We start from the raw sequence: 24,662 nt of genomic DNA, 5'->3' as shown, positions 1-24,662 counted from the left end.
AGGCTCAAAACAGGGTAAGAGAGATAAACCAGAAGGGACAGTGGTCCTCGGCATTCTGATCACCAATGGATTGGTGTCAAGACTTTGGAAAACTTTAAAGTTGCTGGAAAGAGGGCCAGACAGAGCTGGAGCCTGGTAGGCAAAACGTGGTTTCAGGGTCATTCTGAACATCTTTTGTGCATGCATGCTAAGTCACTTCAGCCGACCCTATGGACTGTAGCCCGCCAAGCTCCCCTGTGCGTGGGATTCTCCAGGCAAGAATACTGGAGTGGGTTGCCATGCCCTTCTCCAGGGGATCTTCCCAACCCAGGGATCAAACCCGTGTCTCTTACGTCTCCTGCACTGGCAGGCAGGTTCTTACCACTCACACCACCTGGGAAGCACCTCCGAGCATCCTATTTTCATTTAAATACAGTCTTCAGGCCAAAGCAGAGTTGCAAAGGGATCACTTACTGCACGCCTGGAGAGGAAAAGCAGCACTCAGAGCAGGCCCTCCCCGCATCCGGCTGTCTGGAGTGGGCAGGAGGTGGGTCTCAGTGAACACTGCTCTCTGTTAACCTGCGTGATGCGTGATGGAGAAGCAGAGATCTGAGATCTACCCTGACAGACTGGAGAAACATTTTGCAAAGCTGAATGCTCTGAACACCCAGTGTCAGGAGGTGAGGAATCGCCGTGCCTTCCCCACGTGATGGGCGCGTGCTGTGCTGTCTGTTGCAGGACGGATGGTCACAGTATCACTTCGTAGCCTCATCTTCAACCATCGAGAGGGATCGGCAAAGACCCTACTCCTCGTCCCGCACGCCCTCCATCTCCCCCGTGCGCGTGTCCCCTAACAACCGCTCAGGTAAGAGGGTCCCGGGGCCAGCTATCTGCTTCCCTTGGATCCAAGCCCCCCTCCCTGGCCCTTAGCTGACCCCACAGACCAGAGGGCCATCCCAACTGGGACATCTGCTAGAAATGTCAAATGCATTTCTGTTTTCTTTCTATAGCAGGGGTGACTCTGTGTTCTATATGCACAAACTCAGAACAGACATCTTTCTGATAGAGTTCTATAAATCTCTAAGAGGTGTCATAGGCATGAAATACACATCCTGGACCTTCATTCAGGGAGGAATAAGAATAAATAGAACCGCCAAGTGTTTGCAGGTCAGGGTTTCCCATAGACATTTCTCCAACTTCAGGTGGTTTAAGTTGCATTTTATTGATTGTAATTGGGATACTCAGTAGGGTAAAGAGGGTGTGGTCTCCCCTCCTTGAGAATGACGTTCTTTGGAGAGCTATCGTTGCCGCTTTCATAACTGTTCTATACCTGATTAGGTTTTTATTATCATCTGTAAACCAGCAGATAAGTCATTTGTATATTCATATTATAACCAATCGTGACTTTTAAAACATTCAATTTCTTCTAATTTTGTTTCATTGTTTTACAAAAATTTTTATTGAAATATAATTGGTATGCAACATTATATGTTACAGGTGTACAATATAGTGATTCACGATTCTTAAACATTATGCTCCATTTATATTATTGTATAATATTAGCTATATTCCCTGTGTTGTACAATATATCCTTCTGGCTCATTTTATACAAAATAATTTACACCTTCTAACCCCCTACTTCTATATCACCCCTGCCTTTGTCTCAGTTTTATTGCTTAACTTGGGAACTAGCTTTTCTTATCTGCTTGTAAAGACACCTTGTTTTTAAACCTTTTTTCAGTCACTTTATGTAATGCCAAAGATTAAAGAACTCATTGAAGGAAAAATATGAACATAGTGCTTAGTATATAAGTGGCATAGATTTTATTGTTGGTTTATTCTAGCATGCAATGAATAATTGGACTCACACATGCAGGTATATAAGCCCTTATTTAACGAAAGTTTTTTCTTGCCCTTCACTGCCCTCCTTCTGCCAGGGAAACTATATTTTCTGGAACCACATCTCAAAGGACACAATACAGAGCGCTCTCAGCAGGGCGTCCCCTCTGCCCTTGAGCACGTTGTCATGAAACTTTACATCATGCTTTACCATAAGAGCAGTGGGGAAAATCAGCAATGAATGGGGAGTATTTGATTGAAATAAATTACCTTCTCCCAGCCCCTTGAAAGCTTTTATTTTTAATGCTGTGTTATTGCTTGTAACATTTAGCTTCACACTGAACAAGAATTAGGAAACGCCGTGTAATTCAAGAAAGTGCCACTTGCCTCAGAAGCATAGAGGTGGCCTTTTACACATCGTATTTTCATAGTTCTTAAAAAGATAAGGAGATCAAACCAGTCAATTCTAATTCAGGAAATCAACCCTGAATATTCACTGGAAGGACTGATGCTGAAGCTGAAACTCCAGTCCTTTGGCCACCTGATGCAAAAAGCTAAGTCATCGGGAAAGACCCTGGTGCTGGGAAAGGTTGAGGGCAGGAGGAGAAGGGGATGACAGAGGATGAGATGGTGGGATGGCGTCACTGACTCGAGGGACATGAGTTTGAGCAAGCTCCGGGAGATGGTGATGGACAGGGAAGCCTGGCGTGTGCAGGGGTCACAGAGAGTCGGACACGACTGAGCATCTGAACAACAAAAAGATAAAGGTCAGTGAGTTTGGGAAGCTCAAGGATGCTGTCTTTCTAAGAGCTCTGATTATGAAGAACCAGTCCGTGTTAGGAAGATGGAATCATATAATAAACTGAAGCTGCCCAGGAAGAGAAGCACTGCCTTTCAGGAGGCCAGCATCCCTGGGATGCAGCTCGAGTCCCAGCTGGTAGTCCCCTGGCACAGCACATCGAAGGCACCCAATAAACACTCGTGGGCGCGATTTGATTTTTCCAGGAGTATCATCCTAGTTTACCGGAGACTCGGACCACTGTGTGTGAGGTCTCAGGAAATAATTACACACTTGACATAGTTTCATAAAGCCCACCACCTGTGCAATATTAGATTCTCATTTTAAAAGCTTTGTTCAGGAGGCTCCAAAATGTTGTCCCTTCGTGACTGTTGGCAGTGACTCACAAAAGGTCAATCTTTATGCAGTAGACCTGGGAACAGAGGAGCAGGGGCAGGAAGGGACTCTCCCAGGAGAGGAAGATGGAGAGAGAACAGAGGAGAGAGGGCAGAGGTGGAAGGGGTGAGCGAGACGCAGCAGCCTGGGTGCTGAGGATGTGCAGAAACTGGACCCAGGGCCCGGTTGTTACCTGGAACAGTTGCAAGTTTTTTCCCTGGTTTCCCATCGGATTTACACCCAGAGATTCCGGCCCAACTCACTAGAGGGAGGGGGCCAGGTGTAGCATCCATGTATTTTTGAGTATTTCAGGTAATTAATTCTGATGAGTAGTCAGAACTGGAAACCTCTAAGGGTTTCAAGAGCTGAGCAGTGAGCCTTGATTTTATTTGACAGGTCTGAGAGGTAGGTAGGGGCCTTTCAGGGAAGGATGGGTAAAGGCCCCTTCTGTTAACTTCCCATCACTGGGCCGAGACATCCACTGAACCTCTCTCTCTTATTTATTCTGGCTTTATTTCCTGACCTGACAAAGAGCTCCTCAAGTTCAGAGAGTGGGCCGTGACTCGTGTTTCTGTCCCCAGTGTCTGGCACGGGGCTTTGTCCATAGAAGATACTAAGTTCAATGAAATGAATCAAGTGACTCAGGGAACAAGCCCTTGGGCTGGACCTGGGGGACCCTGCAAAGGATGTAGATCCAAAAGCAGGAGGGTAAACTGAGGTTTGACTGGGGAGGGGCTTGGACACCAGTAAAAGAAAGAGAGATTTATCCTAAAAGTCAGAGCTCCCCAGAGATTCCCTAGCCTTAATAATCACCAAGTGTACTTATTAAATATGGATTCCTAGGCCCATAGACTGAAAATTCAGATTCAAAATTTCAGGGATCTGGTTTTAGGGTCCCCAGGTTCTCAGGTAAGTCTCAAGGTTAAGCAAGTTTATGAAGCGGTGCCCTGAGGCATGGAAGATGGGGCAGACTCCATGCCTGCACTCTAGTGAGATGCAACTGACTCAGCTTGGGATGCGAGTGGCCTCACTAAGGAGCATGGAGACCAATCTGAGGTCAGCCTGTAAGATGTGCACACAATGGCTGCCTTAGCACCAGCACACTCACTTAACCTCCACTTCTCCACATTGCTTAGTTGCTCTCACTCCATCTAATCTTTTTAAAAAGCAAAACTTCTTTTTGTTTGTTTCCTTTAGTCCAAATAAGTCTTTTCCTCTGTTCTGGGACCAGTTTGTTAAACCCAGGGAAGTCTAATTACCACCTGTCATTTTAGAAATGAAGACCCAAAGGTTTGACAGGGCTTAGTTTCCAGGTCTGACAGGCAGATAATATCAAGGGTGTAGAGTGTGTGTGCAAGATTGTTGGGGGCATTTGAAATGAAGCAAGGACACTCATCAGAAGACAGCGCCCTCCTCATACCGTGCCCCCAGCCACTCTGCAGGTTGATGGAGAGGATCTTGGAGGTGGGGCTACACTGGCCCCACAAATAGTCTCTGCCTTCCTTTACAGCCATTTCTGCATGACTCAGAATTTAAGTAAAACTCATCTGATTTAATCAGAGATTCTTCAATATCAGTCATCACTCTTCTGAAACACATCTAATTTTTTAAAAGGAAGGAAGAAGAAAGGAAAGGAGAGAAAGGGAAAGAAAAGAGAAAAGAAAGAAAAAGAAGCCAAGACAAATCTCGTTCTTAAAACTGTCCCATATTCCTTGAGCAGGTCACAGCCCCACAAGGGTGTCTCTCTTGGGAAGATGCTCCCAGGATATAGTATTTACTTCCCTGCCTCCAAGTTGCATGGCCCCTTAACTAGAAAGCACTGCATGACATGCAGTAAGGGGAGGGGGAAAGAGAAGAGTCAAAAGAACAAAAATAAAAATCAATCGACAGATCCGTGTACACATACTGACCTGTGCTGAGCCCGGTGCCCTCATGACTTCACGTGTTTGTGTGAGAAGCTGTATGTGCTGTGGGACGACACGCAGAAAGTGACCCTTTCGATTTCTTTATGTAGCAAGTGCCCCAGCTTCACCTCGGGAAATGATCAGCCTCAAAGAAAGGAAAGCAGACTATGAGTCCACTGGCAGCAACGCCACTTACCACGGAACTAAAGGAGAACACGCTTCCAGGAAGGATACCATGACAGGTGAGCCCAGCTGTGCGAGCTCGCTCCGAGGAGCTGCTGACGGGACTCGGGGCAGGGCAGTGGGTGGGGACATCAGGCTTCAGCTCAGCAGCTCGGCAGGATGTGAGAGCTCGACCGCCAGGGTTCCCAGGGACTGGCAATGAGATGAAGCTGGGGGTGTAACACGGAGCATCTTGTTCCTGGAGGAGCTGGGAGACTCCTCGGTCTTTCTTTCCCTCCCCCTTTCCTTCTTACTTTGCCAGATCATGCTGCTGTTTGTTGTCTAGTCACTAAGTTGTGTCTGACTCTTTTGCGACCCCCATGGACTGTATAACCGACCAGGCTCCTCTGTCCATGGGATTTCCCAGGCAGGAATACTGGAGTGGGTTGCCATTTCCTTCTCCATTGTCCAGCTCATGATATTCTCTCAGAGAAGGAGGTCACCATAGATCTCTTCCCAGTTGGCATAACCCAAGATGGTGGTCAAGCTTTGCCCATTAGGAGTGGGGAAGAGAGAGATGGGGAGGGGAGATGGGAGGGGAAGGGATGGAAGAGAAGCAACAGAAGAGGAACTCAGGGAAATGCCCAGAACTGCTGTTGAGACATTTTCCCCTCTTGACATGAAACCAACCTCTTAACATGGCAAACTCCCAAGAAGGCTCATGAGAACCGCTGACCTCAGTTTCCCTTCAAGAGGCATTGATCTGTCATGCCCTTCATCCTTCACTCCCCCCGTCACGCCCGTTGGCTCATCAGCTCAGACTCTGCAGAGGCCAAAATTGGTACCATCCACCCAGGCCACCTGGGCCAGCCTGCCTAGTGACCAGCCTTGACCGCAGCCCTCCTCCTATTCTGTACAGTTTCCTTGGCTGGGGCTCCATGTCCACGTCCATCGTCCCACTCACCTCCCTCCCACCCCAGGTTTGCCCCTCCTCTGGGAGCAGGACTTGCCATATTGATATGTGTGTGTGTGTGTGTGTGTGGCAGGGGTAGGGGCTGGGATATGCCTTGAAAGCAGAGCTGCCAGAACCATCGAGATCTCTTCTAACCCAGGATCCCACACCCTTTGCCAAGCGGGTGTGGAGATGGGCCCCTCCTGAAAATAGACCATAAGGACTTCAACAGAACAGGTCAGATTAGGGCGTTCATAAAACTGGGGTACCAGGGTGCAGTCCTAAACAGACACTGAGCGCCCCCTTATCCGAAGACTCCTAAGAGTTTGAGCTGTGATTCTCTGATATTGTTTAGGTGTAGAGCTGCAGGGAAGCAGAACAGACAAATTGGATGATTTATTAACTTGTCTTCTGGATCCAGGGCGTCTAAGATGAATTTTTCTAATGGGAACTGTATTTACCCCAGAGGCAGTGTTTTTCCATAGCAATTCTACCCGGCTGCCAAACGAAAAGCATCATAAACAGATGCTCGTGAGCCCCATGCTTAGCTCAGGGCCCTGCCTCCGTGTATACCACCAGGGAACTCCTCACCCTCACGCCAGAAACATCTCCTGGATGGGGGATCTGAACGCAATGCAGAGGACATACCTTCTTGTGGCCACGGCATGTGAGATCTTACCTTTCCCCCTGGAGACTGAACCTCTGCCCCCTGCAGTGGGAGCGTGGAGTCTTCCCCTCTGGGCCACAGGGGAAGTCCAGCGTGGGCTGTACCTTTTGATTCTCATTCTCTGGTTCATTTATCCCCATGAGTGTCGCCCCCTGTGGTCGATGAGCATAAACAAAGGCGCTTATGAATCCTGAATGCTGAGCAGCTGAGAATCCTGTACTGATTACTCCAGAGCAGTGGAGTAAAATTCACCTGAGCCTTCTTTTTTTGATTATTATTGCCCCAGGTAACCACATCACCATCAGGCAGGGCTGAAAAATTGAGACTATAATTATGGGAATAATTGTGATATCGTCTGCCTTGTTGTTGACCTTTTGTCTTTAACTCTCTCACCCAGTAGAATCATTCAAAAGGTTTTTCAGCGTGGGTGTGTTCTCGTTGAAATAGTTCCAGTGGTATATGATCATTTCCTGCAGACATCGGAGAATAAGAAATAAAACCTAACATATTTCTAGATGTTTAATCTTCCTAGAAAATGGCAGGAACCTTGAAAACTCCAATGTTGAGATAGATGTCATTTTTCAAACTTATTTAGAGGCTTAAACCCTTCTCTCTATACTTAAAAACGCAGTTCAACACTCTACTATCAGTCTTGCAGCAGGCCTAGAAGTACATGAGATCATCACTGAATAATATATTTATACGAGAAGGTTCCCTTTAAGCCAACAAGTCCTGCGTAAAAGTTAGTTGTTATCGCTGTGACGTTGATGGTGATAGTGGGGGTGATGATGGGCGTGGTGCTGCTGAGGAGGAGGTGGGGATATTGGGAGTAAGGCTGTTGGTGATCACGGTGGTGGTGGTGAGATTGGAGGGTGTGTTTGCCCTCTTTTAAGGGCTTCCCTGGCAGCTCAGCTGGTAAAGAATCCACCTCCAATTCAGGAGACCCCGGTTCGATTCCTGGGTTGGGAAGATCCCCTGGAGAAGGGAAGGGCTACCCACTCCAGTATCCTTTCCTGGAGAATTCCATAGACAGAGGAGCCTGAGAGGCTACAGTTCCTGGGGTCGACACAACTGAGTACCTTTCACTTTCACAGGTTGGTATGAACAAGTCCCCAGCCAAGCTGGGCAGGCATCAGCATTCCATGTAGGAATGCACATGATGAATTGGCAACCTCTGCTCAGCTTCCCTTTAGCAAATACCCGTCATTTCAGTGTTTACTTGCAGATCAGATTTCTTAGAACTTGCATATCCAATGCAGTACTTTTTCTTCTTCCCCAGTAAATCTAGGGGGCATTCAAAGTTCAGTGCATTGAAAAAATAGCTGACAAGCTGCCATCTTCCTTATTTCTCAGGCATCAGAAAACATCCTAGACCGTTCCCCCACTTGCAGGGGAAAACCATGGGAAGCTTCACCCTCAAAATGCACCATGTAAAAGCTTTAACATGAAAAGCAGTTTCTTGCCTGGGTTATCATCCCCTCTCCTGAGCTCTCAGAAATGCAGATCCATCTGGGTTTTTATTCCAGGCTCCCCCGCCCCAACCTTCTCTGTATTCATTTTCTGGCTTAGGGGGCGTCTCATTTCTCTCCTGTTTATCTGCCACTGAAGGGCCCTCGGAAAGCCAGAGTCTGCTGTTCACTCAGGCATGCAGAACTGTTATAGCTATTTCTCGAGGTCATGATTCCCTGGGAGCATTACGTGTTCAGAAGCACGCATCGGAGGAGGGCTGTGTGATCCCAGCAGCTGCACAGCCTGACTTCAGAATTCACCTGGGGATTTTGCCCTCCCACCTGAGCTTCCCAAATACCTTAGCATCCAGTGGTCGATCCCGTTTTGGCTCTGTCTCTGTTATGGCTTTAAAGCCATTCTAATCTTCAGTATGTTGATTCAGCTGGAGATTGGTGGTGGTGGTGGTTCAGTCGCCAAATCACGTCCGACTCTTGCGACCCCATGGACTATAGCCTGTCAGTCTCCTCTGTCCATGGGGGTTCTCCAGGAAGAATACTAGAGTGGGTTGCCATTTCCTTCTCCAGGGGATCTTCCCGACCCAGGAATCGAACCCAGGTCTTCTGCATTGCAGGCAGATTCTTTACCAACTGAGCAAAATTGGGGACTCTACAAAGAAAGAAAGGCATTTTCCTACCAGTCTACTCTTTGCTCAGATGCATGAAGGGCAGAGCACCCGGGAGGGACATGTGCCTCACGTGTCTGGAGAGGCCACAAGTTCAGTCTCAGCTACACGGTCTCCTTTAAACAGGGGAAGTGAGCCGAAGAGCAGGAGGGAGGAACTTCCAGTAGAAACATCTGTAGCTCAGAAGCCATGACAGGGAGGGAGGCCGAGACGATAAAAATGCACATTCTGCCCCCCCAAAAGTGCATTTTATTCTGAGTAACAGGAAAAAAAATTTCACCTTGTCCTTGAAGTGACATTTTCCATCGGCAGATGATGCCTCCAAAGGCAGATTTTTCTAAGCTTTATTCATTCACTCATTCACTCAGCAAATAAAGCACCCACTCTGTGAGCATGCCCTGAGCCCAGGCACTGTCCCAGAGGCTGGGGAAACCTACAAAAGTGGCAGGACGGACGGAGCTCTGTCCTCAAGGAGCTTCTTGTCTCCCAGGTAACAGGAAGTAATACACAAGGTAAACAATGGGACAAGCTTGTTAACAAGGTAATAGTAAACAGCGTTGGGTGTGATGGAGAAAATAAATGGGGTCACGAGACAGAGGGTAGCAAGTGGGCGGGGTTCCTTTAACTAACAAGGTCAAGGAGGAGTCCTTTGAGCTGAAACCTGAATACCAATAAGGAGAGGTAGTCCAGAGACTGGAGAAGGCTCAGGAAGTCTAACATCCCGGATGCAAAATAAACTTGGATGCTCAGGCCAGGAAGGAGGGCCAGGGTAGCCCCCTGAACCAGGGAAGAAGAATGGGAAATGCTACAGGAAGTCAGGTGGGGTTCAGATCACACGGAGCTTCAGAGACAGTAATGGGAGCTCAGCTTTTACCATAATCACAGAGAGCAGGGCATTGCAGTGACATAGTCCAGTCTTTCTAACAAGATGATGGCTTAGCTGCTGGGACCAGAGTGGATGGAGGAGCAGGTTAGGCAGAGTGGAAGTCGGGCTGTTGAGGAGGATGCTGTAGCAGTGGTCCAGGCAAGGGATGGTGGTTTCCATGGGAATGCAAAGACAGGAGCGATGGGCATTCAACCAGAGTCTCTCAGAGTGGCTTTAAAGTGGGAAATGGGCTGTCAGCTCCCACATTATAAGCAGAATTTCCCAAGAAGAATTTTGTTGCACAGCTATTATGTGCTTTTAGTAAAAATCATGGGCAGAGTGATAGATTATGCTGATTTAGTGTCTGTAGTGACTGGTGTCTGTGAGAGAAGAGATGATAAGACATCCTATTTCATGATCCCATGGATACTGGAAGCAAAAGGTAAGTTTTGGTTGCTATCTGAAGTGTTTTATGGGCTTCCCTGGTGCCTCAGAGATAAAGAAGCCACCTGCCAATGCACGAGAGGTGGGTTCGAGTCCTGGGAAGGTCCCCTGGAGGAGGAAATGACAGGTTTCCCCTGGAGGAGGAAATGTCCGTGAAATTTTGTTCATGGACAGGAATACAGGTATTCAGGCTTCAGCTCAAAGGTCTCCTCCTTGACCCTGTGTCTAGTATTGCCTGGAAATTTACATGGACAGAGCAGCCTATAGAGTCCATGGGGTCACGAAATAATTGGGCACAACTTAGTGACAAAACACAACAGGAGTGTTTTATAAGCCTGCTGACACTCGACAGGCAATGTTTTCCAGAGCTTTCTTAAACTGGGACTTTTTGGCAGCTATAATGGGGCGTCTTGCCCTGGGCCCTTCCTCAGGGCCTGCGGCAGGCATCTTGAGGGCCCCAGGTGAGGAAGCAGGCAGGTGGGCATCTTGCCCAGGTCTTTGGATGCTGCTGGCAGCTGGAGGAGACCTTTCCTGCCTTTTGTCTAGACCACAGGCTGGTCACAAGCCAGGATGCGGGGCTTCCGTCTCTGCATGGAACAGGACTCCAGTGCTGCAGACATGCGGGACCAGCGCGGGCGGGACTTCCTGCCTGTCCATCAGACTGCTGAGAAATGAACTGTCTCAGCGATGATCAGGCCCTTCTGTGAGCTCAAATTAGAAATTTCATTCTTGTCATTCGCTGGCTAAAAGCTGAACAGCCGACCCAGATTCCTGCATGCTTCAGTGCAGGTGACAGGCTTTTATTATCTGCCGGTGTTCACCAGGAAAAAACAGAGAAGACCACAGCACTGGCAAGATGACCATCTGTTTGCCGCACCTGCCCTGACCCCGTCTCCAAGCTGAATGTTATTGCAAGAGGCTGACAGGCTGTAGGGATCTTATATTAGTGAATAACTTCTTTCTTAATATCGGTATGTAAAATGAGGTGTTCAGGGCGAAAGAACTTCTTCCATTTGGAATGGTCCATGTGACAACAAGCGTGGTCAGGGCAAAACCTGGCCTCGATAACCATCATTCCTCCTTTGAAGTCCTGCGTTCTTTGCTAATACTTTTGTTTCCCTTTCAGCTCAAACTACTGGAATTTCCACTTTGTATAGGAATTCATATGGTGCGCCCGCTGAAGACATCAAGCATAACCAGGTAAAGGAGAAGCAGCACGTTGGTGTTCCTTTCTGCCTTTGTCTCCTGTGAAATCGCTTGGAATCATAAAAGAGAAGTTAGCTTCTATTTAACATGCATTAAAGGGCTTGCCAGGTGGCATAGTTGGTAAAGAGTCTGCCTGCCAGTGCAGGAGATGCAAGAGACATGGGTTCGATCCCTGGGTCAGGAAGGTCCCCTGGAGGAGGAAATCACAACCAATATTCTTGCTGGAAAAATCCATGGATACAAGAGCCTGGTAGGCTATAGTCCATGGGATCACAAAGAATCAGACATGACTGAAAAAAAACAGAAAAAGAAAATAACGTCCCCCATTGCTCTCCACTCATGTGTGAGACCATATCCACGTGGGTGGTGGCAGTCAACAGAACAGCCTCGAATTTGAAAGCAATCTTTGTTTCACTGCAACCCCATGCATTATCTGGTGGTAGAAACACCACCATCCTACTGTGATGCAAAACCTGAAAGAAAGCCCCAAATGTACAAGCATAAGATGCTGGTTACTAGACAGACTGTCTGATTACTAGGTGCAGATTAAGGCGCTCCTGTAACCCAGCCAGTTCTCATTCAGAAGAAAGCATTCCTTGCACGTGACAGTTACCAGTGAAATAGACACATCAAGTTGAATGTGAGCAGCTGAATGAAAGGCGTTGTGTTGTGCCTCACTGCTCAGGCACGTGGGCCAACCGGCAGCATCAACATCACCTGGGAGCTTGTTGGGAACACAGAAGAGACACCTCTCTGGCCTCATAACCCTCACGCATTCAGGGTCTTCTCCATCAGAGTTGCATTTTAGCTAGGTGTCTAGGTGATTTGCGTGACTGTTCAAGTTTGAGGAGCCTTGGCTGGTAGACACTTAAGAATCTATCTGTGTGTGTGTGTGTGTTATTTAGCAAATATTCCTTGACGGCTCATTTTCTCTGTGGTTCTGTGGGAATTGTGAAAACAGGAGGGCATCTCCTCTGCTCCTTTATTGAATTATAACTTCTCCCTTGTCCTGCCCCTTGGTGGTCGTCACAGAAGGACTGACAGTCTTTATAGCTCTTGGCCACTGGCCTTCATTGTCAGAGCTGGCTTCTGCTGAAGCTCCACACTCCTGCCCTGTGTCAGGAAGGTTGTACCGGAAAGATATGCCTGGAAGCTGCTTGCTTGATCGCCGTAGCCAGATGAAAGGAGACATGGAAGGGAAATGTGCTGTTTTTGGACCGTTGGCACCACCCGAATGATCAAATACAACCAACATACCTCCACAGTGAATGTATCTCATCAACCGATGGCCGGACCACGGGGCCAGTGAGCAAATCTGATCCCTTCCGCCTCAGCTGCCATCACCATCCTAGGTGATTCGTTCACAAAAGCTCTCAGAACTGCAGAACTCAACCTGAGAAGGGGTTGACATGGGCTGTTATGACCAATACAGTTGAACTGAAGAAGGTAACTCCCCAATATAAGAGACTAAAATGAGCTTCTGCCAAAAAGGTCCACCATCCAGAGAGAACATAGCAACAGAAAGAAATTTGAAACATGTTGTGAAAAGAAAAAATGAAACCAGCAGCCACAATGGAGGAGGGCTACAAGCCTTGCATGTAACTTTCCTAGAAGACCCCCCAAACGTTGGCAGTGCCTCCCCGGCCACTGAGACCAGCACAGAAAAGTCAGATCGCTTCTCCTTTGTCTACCAGCCTCCCTTCTTTTGACAGTCAACTCAGTGAGGCTGACACCCCGAGGGGGGGCCACTTCAGCTCAACCAAGACTGTACCCCTCTCTTGGAAAGGATGTGGACCGTGGAGTCAGCCAGGCGTGCATTCAAATCCCAGCCCTACCCCAGCCTGAGCCGTGGCATCCTGCACACGTTTCTTAGCTTCTCTGACCTTCCATTTCTTTACCTATAAAGTGGGGATTGGATGGAAGGATGGATGAGAAGAAGGGGGAGGAAGGAAAAGAGAAAAAAGGAAGGAAGGAAAGAAGAAAGTGAAGGAGGGAGGTAGAGAGGGAGAAACAGGGAGAGGAGGAGCTAGCTTAGATAGATGAAGAGGCGGATGACAGATCGGCGAATGCGCTTCCCAGGTGGCGCTAGCGGTAAAGAACCACTTGCCAGTGCAGGAGACCCGGGAGACTTGAGTTCAGTCCCTGGGTTGGGAAGATCTCCTGGAGGAGGGCATGCAACCCACTCCAGTATTCTTGCCTGGAGAATCCCCATGGACACAGGAGCCTGGCAGGCTGCAGTCCACGGGATCACGAAGAGTCAGACACAACTGAAGCGACTTCACACACACACACGGATAAATAGAAAGATGGATAGATATAGACAGACATAAACATTCAATATGTATCTGTAATGGTACATACATATATATATGTATGTGTATCAGTTCAGTTCAGTTGCTCAGTCGTGTCCGACTCTTTGCGACCCCATGGACTGCAGTATGCCAGGCCTCCCTGTCCATCACCAACTCCCGGAGTTCACTCAAACTCATGTCCATCGAGTCAGTGATGCCATCCAACCATCTCATCCTCTGTCATCCCCTTCTCCTCCTGCCCCCAATCCCTCCCAGCATCAGTCTTTTCCAATGAGTCAACTCTTCATATATATATACACAAGACTAAATAAAGAAAAATTTGTTTAATTTTGAATGTAGTGCCTGCTGAAGTAGAAACAGTCTTAGTTCCCTCCCCATGTAATTTTTCCAAACCTCCCAAATCTAACCCTCTGCGTGCTCCACACTTGCATAGCAGCCCTGCGTCAGAGTGGAGAAGTTCCACATGGCACCAGCTTTTCAGAGACCAGCCAAGGGCACCTTAGCCTATCCCATGATCGGGAGCAGCTGGCCTCAGCAACGTTTAATTGCAGATCCTGAAGTCCCCCTTCGTGCCCAGGCTCTTAGGCTGACACACGTCTGAGCTCTGTGGGCTGTCACAGATGGACGGGAACCTCATTCTTTCAGCCACCATGAACTGGAAGTGTGAGCCCTCCTGCATGGCAGCTGTGATGAAGTTCACTTCTCTGAAGAGCAGTTCTGCGACTCACTCGTGTAAATCAATTACATATGAAAGAGGGAGTTTTGCTTACTTAAGAGAAGAATTATGGGCAGGTCATTAGAAGCATTCATTCACACACAACGTACTAATTGCAAATCATTATCTATTAACGAAGATGTCTAGAGGATGTTTCCATGCCGAGCCTTAGTTAAATTAGCAGGGAATTACCAGGGCCACTCCAAAGTGATCAAAATGTTCTTCATTCAGATTCCATCATTCCCACCAGACCTTCCCCGCAACACACACAGATCATTCCCTGTGGGTTTTGTGGATGCTCTTATGCAGCAACCCTGAGGATGGTCCTTGCCCCATGCCTTGAGGGTATCCTCACTGTGGGAGCTTAGGAAGGGACCCCAGAGGCAGAGGAAGCCAGGCCCCCACATGTAAGTGCTAATTACTAGCCTATGAACACTGTCCTTAAAGCCAAGGGGAAGGGAGAGAACTAACTCTAGACTTCTCTGCTCCAAAGGCTCCTGTGATCCCTTTAGCCCCTCAAGGCCCCCTTGATCAGACAACAGCCTTCAGAGGACAGAGTGGAAACAGGGAGCACTGCGGGGGCTGGAGGACACTGGGCAATTCTGAAGACCCCTGCCCCCCAACCAAAGGCTTCATAATCCCATGTTATTCTCGAGCCCCATCAATTTTTTAAATTTATTTTTAATTGAAGAATAATTGCTTTACAATATTGTTTGGATTCCCATCACATCAATTCTTAAATGAACCAAGTTAGGAAACATTTTGGTCTTTCAGAGTGTAGACCGTGGATCTCATGCCCAATGATCTGAGGTGGAGCTGATGTAATAATAATAGAAAAAAGTGCACAATAAATGTAAAGCATTTGAATCATCCTGAAACCATCCTCCCCCCAACAGCTGTCTGTGGAAAAATTGTCTTCCATGAAATGGGTCCCTGGTGCCATAAAGTTTGGGAACTGCTGGCGTAGACTATTTTGAATGGATTCCTTCTAAGGCTGTGGTACATCACTGGTGTGATGGGATGGCCCTATTAGTAAGAAGCCTCCATCCTCCAGAGAGGTATTGAACACAGCCCTCCGAGCTGGCAGAAAGATGCCCAAGTGACCCTGAGACCTTGTACACCTTCACTTTCTCTTCATCTGGGATTACAGCCCCAAGGTGTGATGGAGAAAAACGCAGGGAAGATGAATAGAAGCTGTTTGTGTTCTGTGGAATCTAGTGTGTACATCTTTAATTTAGGAAAGGTTAAGAGAGTCCCGGGGGCAGCAAAGAGATCAAAACAGTCAACCCTAAAGGAAATCAATCATGGATATTCTCTGGAAGGACCGATGCTGAAGCTGAAGCTCCAGTACTTTGGCCACCTGATGCAAAGAGCCAACTCACTGGGGCCCTGATGCTGGGCAACATTGAGGGCAGGAGAAGGAGGCAACAGAGGATGAGATGTTTGGATGGCATCACTGACTCAATGGATATGAGTTTTGTGGATGCCCTTTTGCAGCAACTCCCTCTGGGAGTTGGTGTTGGACAGGGAAGCCTGGCGTGCTGCAGTCCATGGGGTCACAAAGAGTCAGACACAACTGACTTAGCAACTGAACAACAACGACAGCTGGTAAAATGATTCAACTGCCTTGGAAGTTTGGGCTGCGTCTCAAAAAATTAAACATAGAATGCCATCAGATCCAACAGTTCTACTTCTTGGTACGTTGTTTGCTATTGATGTTGTGTAGTCACCAAGTGGTGTCCAACTCTTTTACGACATCACCACCCCCAGAAATTGAAAGCAGGGAGCCAAACAAATCCTAGTGGTTCCATGTTCATAACATTATTCAAGAAGTAGAAATCACGATTGTCATCTATGGATGAATACGTAAACAAACACAGAATCTCCATACAATATGATTTAGTCGTAAAGAGCAAGGAAGTTGTCACTTGCTGTAACATGGATTAACCTTGAGGACATTATAACCTATAACTTTGGGGAGGTTAAGTGGAAGAAGCCAAACACAAAAGGACAACTACTGTATTATTCCAATTATGTGAGGTATGTAGACTAGTCAAATTCACAGAGATGGAAAATATCAATAGAATGGTGATTGCCATGAGCTAAGAAAAGGGGAGATGGGGATTTATGCTGAATGGATACAAGTTTTTGTTTGCAGTGATGAAAAAGTTCTGAAAACGTTTGGTATTGATGGTGGCCCAGGCAACTTAAGTACTTGATTCCGCCGAGTTATACATAACATGATGAACATGGTAACTTTTATGTTATGTGTACTTTGCCAGAATAGTAATTTTATAAAAAGGTTATCTGGAATAACAACACGTGGACTCAGGAGCCAACTCTGAAACAGAAAGTCAATCAGGGAAGTGCAGTCCTGGCAACTGACCGCATGGAGGACACTCAGAGCCTTGACTTAGAGGGAGGGTCAAGGGCGTCGGCCGTGGGGGTCAAGGGCGGGTCAAGGGTAAACGTGCTAACCCAGGTGTTCCTCCTTTCCTGGGCAGGTTTCAGCACAGCCAGCCCCACAGGAGCCCAGCAGAAAAGATTACGAGACCTACCAGCCGTTTCCGAATTCCACGAGAACCTACGACGAGTCCTTCTTCGAGGACCAGGTCCACCACCGCCCTCCCGCCAGCGAGTACACCATGCACCTGGGGCTCAAGTCCACCGGCAACTACGTCGACTTCTACTCGGCCGCCCGACCCTACAGCGAACTGAACTATGAAACGAGCCACTACCCGGCCTCCCCCGACTCCTGGGTGTGAGGCGGGCACCCCGGGAGCCGTGCATGTGCATGCAGACCACAGACATTGCTATTTTTTCCCTGCAAATTTAGTTTGTTAAAGCCTGTTCCATAGGAAGGCTGGGATAGCCAGGAAGGAAACATTTAAGAGCTATTTTAGAAAGCTCCATGAACGTTCACTTGAAAGTCAATAGGAAGTAATCCTTAATCTGACATCGGGCGACACCTTTCTAGTTCGGGCTGTAGAGTCTTAAAAAGTGCTTTCCACGGGATGTGGCCGAAGGCAGCACGGGAGGCGGTCGGGGTGACGGGGCACGAAGGTAATAAGCACAGAGGCGGTGACATAGTTCACACACTTTAGAGGGACGGCTTGTCACGCTTTGTTTACTCTCTTCATCCGTTGTGATTCTAGGCTTCAAGTTGCATTGGGGTTCCTCTGTACAGCAAGACGTTTCTTGCCTTTTGTTAATGCATTGTTGTAAAGTATTCGATGTACATTACAGATTAAAGAAGACAAGAGCATTGTGTATATTACACCAATGCCTCGGCGACTCCTCATCAATGGTTCTAAATATTGCTTCAATTTCAAACTTTTGAAAGATGTATGGATTTCCAGTTTTTCTTTTTTCTTCCTCCCAGTAAAGTTTTAACAGGGAAAAAAAAATGGGGAAAAAAAAGGAATATTTAGCAGTATTGTTCGTTCTGATATGTGAATTTGTTTGTGGCAACTAAACAAGGCATTCAGCAGTTTCTGACAATTTAACATCCATCATTCCACACTCCTTGTCAACAAAGTGCTTTTTCACTGCCTAAAATTTTAGATGTAGATATTTGAAATAGATTTTTTCATTTATACCAGTTTTCTTTATGATGATACAGTGTTAAAAGAAAATAAATTACAATTGATCTGTCATCCATATTTGCTAAGAATGTCTATTTCCAAGGACCTATCTGACAAAAATACGCATTCTTGCTTGTGTGTCTGTGCGTGTGTGGGTGTGTGTCCACGTATGTACAAAAATGACCTGTGTGAGATTTTATTTTGATAGAAGCAATTTCATTTGCTATTCATCTTGTACAAACTTTGTTTTTGCTTTTTAGTATAAATGTACATCAGTTTGTTCCTTTTGTACTCTCTCTCTCTCTGACCATCTAGTGACTCAGGATATTAGGCCAGTGGAAGTAAAGTTATAGGATTTTCACATATTCACACATTCTTGGATACCAAGCCTTTCTACATGCCCATTTCCTTTCATGTTTAATGCCCTCAGAACATGATAAAACCATGGCCAACTCAATAATTTCACTTTGGGGCCAATTACTTGAAATATCCACAGAAAATGTAAACTGCTCGCCTTATTCCCCCCTGAAACTTTTTTGTTCGTGTGGCAGGGAGCAGTAGACAATTACGGATTTAGATGATTAAAAGCGAACTTGAAGCTAATGGTAGAATAGTGGTTAACAGAGCTAAGAAGTTAAGGCTAACCATTCAAAAGGACACGGGCTGGGGGTAACTTAGCTTTGCTCTTTAGATGCAAGTGACTGAGGCCAATAGGTGCCTAGTAAATGTTAACTGTTCTTGAAAAAATAAAACATTAAATAACAAAAGAAATTGGCTGCCATCTTCCTTTAAAACTTTCTCCCCTTCGCTTCTACATAATTTAATTCAGCTCAGAGTCTAAAATTCATGGTTCTTTCTCCAAATTTAATAGCAACCAAAAGATTTCTTGTTCATGCATGGTTGTGCAAATGCAAAACTCATTTCCAGGACAGAGCAGGAGACAAACATTTTCATATCAATTGTCCTACAGTTACTCACAAGCTGGACCTTCTTGCACTGTTTACTATAGGAAGACACATTTCTGACTCCCCTCCCAGGAAGGCTCCAGCCCCTGTGAAAGTGAAAGTTTAGTCGCTCAGTCGTGTCCAACTCTCTGTGATCCCATGAACTGTATCCTACCAGGCTCCTCTGTCCATGGGATTTTCCAGGCAAGAGTGCTGGAGCGGGTTGCCATTCCTTCTCCAGAGGATTTTCCCAACCCACGGGTCGAACCCAGGTCTGCCACATTGTAGGCAGACACTTTACCATCTGAGCCACCAGGGAAGTCCCCAGCCCCTGTGAAAGTGAAAGTGAAGTTGCTCAGTCGTGTCTGACTCTTTGCGACCCCATGGACTGTAACCTACCAGGCTCCTCTGTCCATGGGACTTTCCAGGCAATAGTACTGGAGTGGATTGCCATTTCCTTCTCCAGGGGATCTTCCCAACCCAGGGATCGAACCCGGGTCTCCCACATTGTAGACAGACGCTTTACCGTCTGAGCCCTAGAGATAAATATGTAGCTTCAGGGGCAGTGTTTCCATTCCATTCCTGTCATAGAATGAAACAGTAAAGGTCATCAAGGCAGAGACGAGGTATGGACATGATTTTTGCATAAATGAATAGCTGGTGTAGCTTCTCCAAAAGGAATCAGTAAGACATCCCCGGGCTTACGTTGTGCAGGGAGAAGTTAATGTGTGTCCCAGAGCCCTTATCCTAGCAGGAGCTAGGTATTTCCTGTGACGCTGAGCCTGTGTGGTCCAGCATTGGCAACCTTTGAAGACAGATGTCTCTGCTGCCTGTGGTCCTATGAGAGCACATTGCACCAGGCTGACATGAAAGGATTCAGCTAGAAGCCTCCGGAGCCAGAGTTAGAGCTAGGAGAAAGTCAATTCAAATTGTTCGTAGTTACTCAGGTTGCATTCTTTTCATCATTTTATCACACTCACACACAAACGCAGGGAGAGAGAGAAAGGACAGATGATGATAGATTATAAGTAGAGAGAGGAACAGATGGATAGAGAGATGATGGTGGATGGATAGATGATAGATGATGAGGCTTCATCTGAAGTGTGACGTGGCCAGAGCCCATCCTTCTCCTTGGCAGTAAAGGTTGATCAGCAGATGGTTTATTATTTATAACATGGGTGTATTGGACAAAAGTTCAAAGTGGCAAGAAACATTGCTTTTGCTTTCACTGTGCTGAAGTGACCAAGTGTGACCCTGCCCCCATAAGTGGCTGCCTCTTGGGTCAACAAGAGCCTCTAGACCTTGGATTGTCTACTGAAATGGGACTGGTGTCTTTCAGAGGAAAAGAGACGAAAAAAAGGAAATAAAAATTTCCTCTCAGTCCTTATGGTGGACCAGGGATACACCCAACGTATTCAATAGGATGCGAAATCCAAACATTATATATGAAAAAAAAATTCATTTGAGAGCTTTGATCACCAGGGCCTAATAGAACACTTCATGTGTGTGTGTGTACTAAGTCGCTTCAGTCACGTCTGCCTCTTTGCAACCCCATGGACTGTAGCCCGCCAGGCTCCTCTGTCCATGGAATTTTTAAGGGAAGAATACTGGAGTGGGTCGCCATTCCCTCCTCCAGGGGATCTTCCCAACCCAGGGACTGAACCCATGTCTCTTATGTCTCCGGCATTGGTAGGTGGGTTCTTTACCATTAGCTCCAAGTATGAAAAATCTTAATATTTTCATCGGAGTAGGACCACTTTAAGGAACACTAAAAGGAACATTTTCTACCCCTGTGAAAATGTTAAGATTTTTATATTGATTTTATTTAATACCACAATTAACTAGTTCAGTCCTCATTGTCAATCATGAGTTAGACAATAAAATATCAGACAGGTTTAGGAGAATGAGGGTGACCAAGATGTCACGTTATACTTGATGAGGACGTTAACCAGTGACTATCCAATTTTTGTTAATAAGACTCAGACATTATGGGAAACTGCTAGGAAAAAATGAAAGTGCTTAAATTCATATATATATATATAATGTTCTTGTTTGGTGGTTAAGTCATGTCCGACTCTTTGCGACCCCATGGACTGTAGACCACAGACTCCTCTGTCTTTGGGATTTCCCGGGCAAGAATACTGGAGTGGGTTGCCATTTCCTTCCCCAGGGAATCTTCCCCACCCAGGGACCAAACCCACATGTCCTGCATTGGCAGATGGATGCTTTACCACTGAGACACCAGGGAAGCCCTCATGTGCATGTACAAATTTATTTGGTCCCTTTTATTTCTCTTACTACAGCTCTTCTTCAGTGACTAATGCTTTCTACCTGTATCTGAGAGCTATGTCCCTGAGAAATGAGGTTTGACTGTAAGAAGACATGGTGTTTTCACTCAGGAGATTCTCAGCCAGGGCTGGGCTCCCTGAGGACAAGTCAGCTCTGCTCCACTCAGAATCAGCCACTGAAGCTCAGAGGCTGGAACCTGGACTTACTTACAACTCAATCATGTAAACACCCAGCTCCTGGGCCTGAGTAGCTGAGGGCTGGAAAAACTGCAGCCCTTCAGACACCCGTGGTTTTCCCAGGTGGCTCAGCGGTAAAGAATCCATCTGCCAAAGAGATGCAGGAGACATGGGTTCAATCCCTGGGTTGGGAAGATCCCCTGGAGGAGGATATGGCAACCCATTCCAGTATTCTTGCCTGGAAAATTCCATGGACAGAGAAGCCTGGAGGGCTACAGTCCATGGGGTTGCAAAGAGTCAGACATGACTGAGCAATAAAGCACACATGTACACAGTCATCCTATGAGGTCTCTCCACATGCTCTGTCCAGCAGAGATGCTTTAGAAACATCTTACAGGTCATCTCAAGGTTCCCAAAATCTATATCCCAAGAAAAAGAATTAGGCACAAGCCGAGAGGGATTCCACTAGTCAATGCAATTGCAAAATATTACTCAGTTCCACAGGGACAAGGGTGGAAAGAGGCTCCATATCTGGGGCGAGAAGGGGAGCAGCGGCGGCAACATGATGGCAGAGGCTGTAACACTGGAGATACTACACCACTGTTGTCTTTCTGACACAGTCTACCCGTGGACTGTGACACTGAGAACATTTTGCTTTAAGAAATTCATCTTCCTTAATGTGTAGCCAACATTTCTTAATAATGGAAAAAGCAATGTCTTCTTATAAGAAGTAAAAACCAAATAATATAGCTAACAAAAATGGGATAAAAAAATCATATTCTTAACGTCAGAAGGAAGGTCTTGGGTTTGTGTGTCTCTTCAGCTGAATGCAATCATGGAAGTGTGGTTCCTGGCAGCCAGAAGACAACCACGAGGGGACCGGAATAAATTGAAGTCAAAGCTGAGGACAGCAGGTTAGAGAGATTGAAAGAATTGGACTCTTCTCTGAAATCACTTGAAGGGCATCACTTTTCCCAAATATTCCCAAATGGGCCATCACTAAGCCGTTATACCCACATTCTAGAAACTCTCTCTTGCCATCTCCTATGAAGTAACAAGGCTGAACAGATGAAAGAAATCTTAATACCAAGACTTATATTCACGCCATCATGTCCTCAGATTGCCTGCATGCTAAGTCGCTTCAGTCATGTCTGACTCTGTGCAACCCCACAGACAGAAGTTGGCCAGGCTCCTCTATCTGTGGGATTTCCCAGGCAAGAATACTGGAATAATGGGTTGCCATTTCCTTCTTCAAAGGATCTTCCCAACCCAGGGATAGAAACTGAGTCTCTAATGTCTCCTGCATCAGCAGGCAGGGATTTTTACTATCAGAGCCACCAGGAAAGTCCATCCTCCAAATAGGTATATGCTTTTATGAAGACAAGAAAATAGATGATTTTTTTAAGTGTTAATTTTAGTAAACAGAAAGGCATTCTGTAGACACTTTCTCTAGTCATCGTTCTGTCCTGTTCTTTAATGACCAGTCATATATGGTACAGTTTCATAACTGAATGGGCCTGGAATTCTGTTACTGCCTCAATACACTATCAGTATTCGAGGAATTTCCGGTTCTTAAGCAGCTGTATTCTCCATGGGCTCATGATCTAATGAGAACAAATGAAAGCTGATTAGAGGGTTGAAACAACTAAGGAGTAACATAGGTCTGATGTATTGAACGTTGATTGATACAGCTTTCTTCTGAGTCGTGTCATCTTTGGGAATGTGTAGTTTCTGAATGGGAATGTCTCATTACATCTCCTTTTGTCACTTCCTCTACTGCTAACACATGCCACCTAAATTATCAGCACAATGTAATTACTGCCTTCTCTGTTTCCATGATTCCCGGTCTCAAGGCAAACTCATTGACACTGGTACCTGAGCCCCTCTAAAGAAGACCCAAAGCTAACTCTAAAGAAGTTCGTAACAATGAAACGTTGCTACAGACGAATGACTCTGGCTATCCAAGCACAGGCTCTGCCAACAGCTCCCCAGACCATTCACAAGTTCAATTACAGAAGCGTCTCATCCAGGCGTTCCACTCACGCAAGATTCTGAAGGGCAGAATCTTTACTTCCCAAGAGTTTACCATGTGTGCATGCATGCTCAGTCATGTATGCCTCTTTGTGACCCCACGGACTATAGCCCGCCAGGCTCCTCTGTCCATGGAATTTTCCAGGCAAGAATACTGGAGTGGGTCGCCATTTCCTCCTCCAGGGAATCATTCCGACTCAGGGATCGAACCTGCATCTCCTTCATGGGCAGGTAGATTCTTTACCACTGAGCCAGCTGGGAAGCCCAAGAGTTTACCATAAACCTTTTTTGAAAAGAAGCTGTTGATCACAGAACTGGTAACAGATGTGCTCATGGCATTGGAAGGGTGCTATTAGGACCCAGGAGGTAATTAAAGCAAAGCGCCTATGAAATGGACATGAAAGGACAAGGAAACTTAGGTTTTGTAACAATCCTCTTTTGCTTTAGACTATTCCAGAGATGTCCAAAAAGCCAGAGAGGAGACTGGCAGTCCCTTTTGGGTGGACGTTCACTGGAAGCGCAGTCCCAAGCCCAGTTATGAGGACATCATAAACTTTTATCTGCAATTAATTTTGACCCTACTACAGTTTGAAAGATAGAGCTATATTTTTCATAATTTAATAGGACTGCAGCAAGAAATCTTCTCATATTTTTAAAATGTTAACCAATATTCAATTAAGGTTACCAGAATTAGCAAATTAAAAAAAGAACACCAGTGAAAATTAACTTTCAATGAAATAGCCAATAATCTTTTAAACCTAAGTATGTTTCATGCAATACTTGGAACATATTTACAGTAAAATTGTTTTTCATTGTTATTTAAAATTCAAATATAATTGAACATCTTCACTTTATCTGACAGCCCTAATTTGACCTATATTTCTGCCATTGTTTTTCTAAGGAGTAATGCTTATAGAAAAGTAAAAATGAATTCCAGACTTTATTACTTGATTAATCTTAATTATTTTACATGTGTTCAGTTCAGCACGTTTATATATACATAATTATACATTTTATATATATATATACACACACATATGTATGTAATACATATAGTGGTGAAAACACAGAGTTAGGGCTCAGAAACCTGTCTTCCTTATTAGTAAACAAGGGGTGATAATATATGTTATGCTTCCCCTCTGCAATTTCTGTGAAGATCAGATTCGGCTTATGATCAGCACGCTGGTGAATATTTGACAACTGACTCTCCACAAAATGAAAAGAAAAGTTGCTTGATTTACAGTGTTTGCCAGTTTCTATGACGCAAATGCACACACCCAATTTCAAG

The 24,662-nt window shown here is 46.0% G+C and overlaps 1 protein-coding gene and 1 long non-coding RNA gene across 4 annotated transcripts in view; one reads left to right on the top strand and one right to left on the bottom strand.

Annotated features, from left to right (window-relative positions):
* The window catches only part of CTNND2 (catenin delta 2), a 487,037-nt gene extending 468,446 nt beyond the window's left edge, over nt 1-18,591 (top strand). For all 3 annotated transcript variants that reach the window (XM_088827634.1, XM_088827633.1, XM_088827632.1), the window contains 4 exons: nt 718-844; nt 5,007-5,138; nt 11,244-11,317; nt 16,855-18,591. In XM_088827634.1, the coding sequence (XP_088683760.1) occupies nt 718-844; nt 5,007-5,138; nt 11,244-11,317; nt 16,855-17,115 (594 nt within the window). In that variant the 3' untranslated portion in view covers nt 17,116-18,591. The remainder of the gene's footprint in view (nt 1-717; nt 845-5,006; nt 5,139-11,243; nt 11,318-16,854) is intronic.
* On the bottom strand, nt 1,859-5,255 carry LOC148774952 (uncharacterized). Its single transcript, XR_016035224.1, has 3 exons — nt 5,131-5,255; nt 4,903-5,041; nt 1,859-2,564 (listed from the first exon to the last, which is right to left on the bottom strand). It is a non-coding gene; the product is annotated as an uncharacterized LOC148774952 (long non-coding RNA).
* Nucleotides 18,592-24,662: the final 6,071 nt, after the last annotated feature.

The sequence above is a fragment of the Moschus berezovskii genome, chromosome 18 (genome assembly GCF_049115385.1).
Source record: "Moschus berezovskii isolate FMDL1 chromosome 18, NW_MosBer_1.0, whole genome shotgun sequence".
Lineage (NCBI taxonomy): Eukaryota > Metazoa > Chordata > Mammalia > Artiodactyla > Moschidae > Moschus > Moschus berezovskii.
This window is presented reverse-complemented; position numbering and strand designations above follow the sequence as displayed.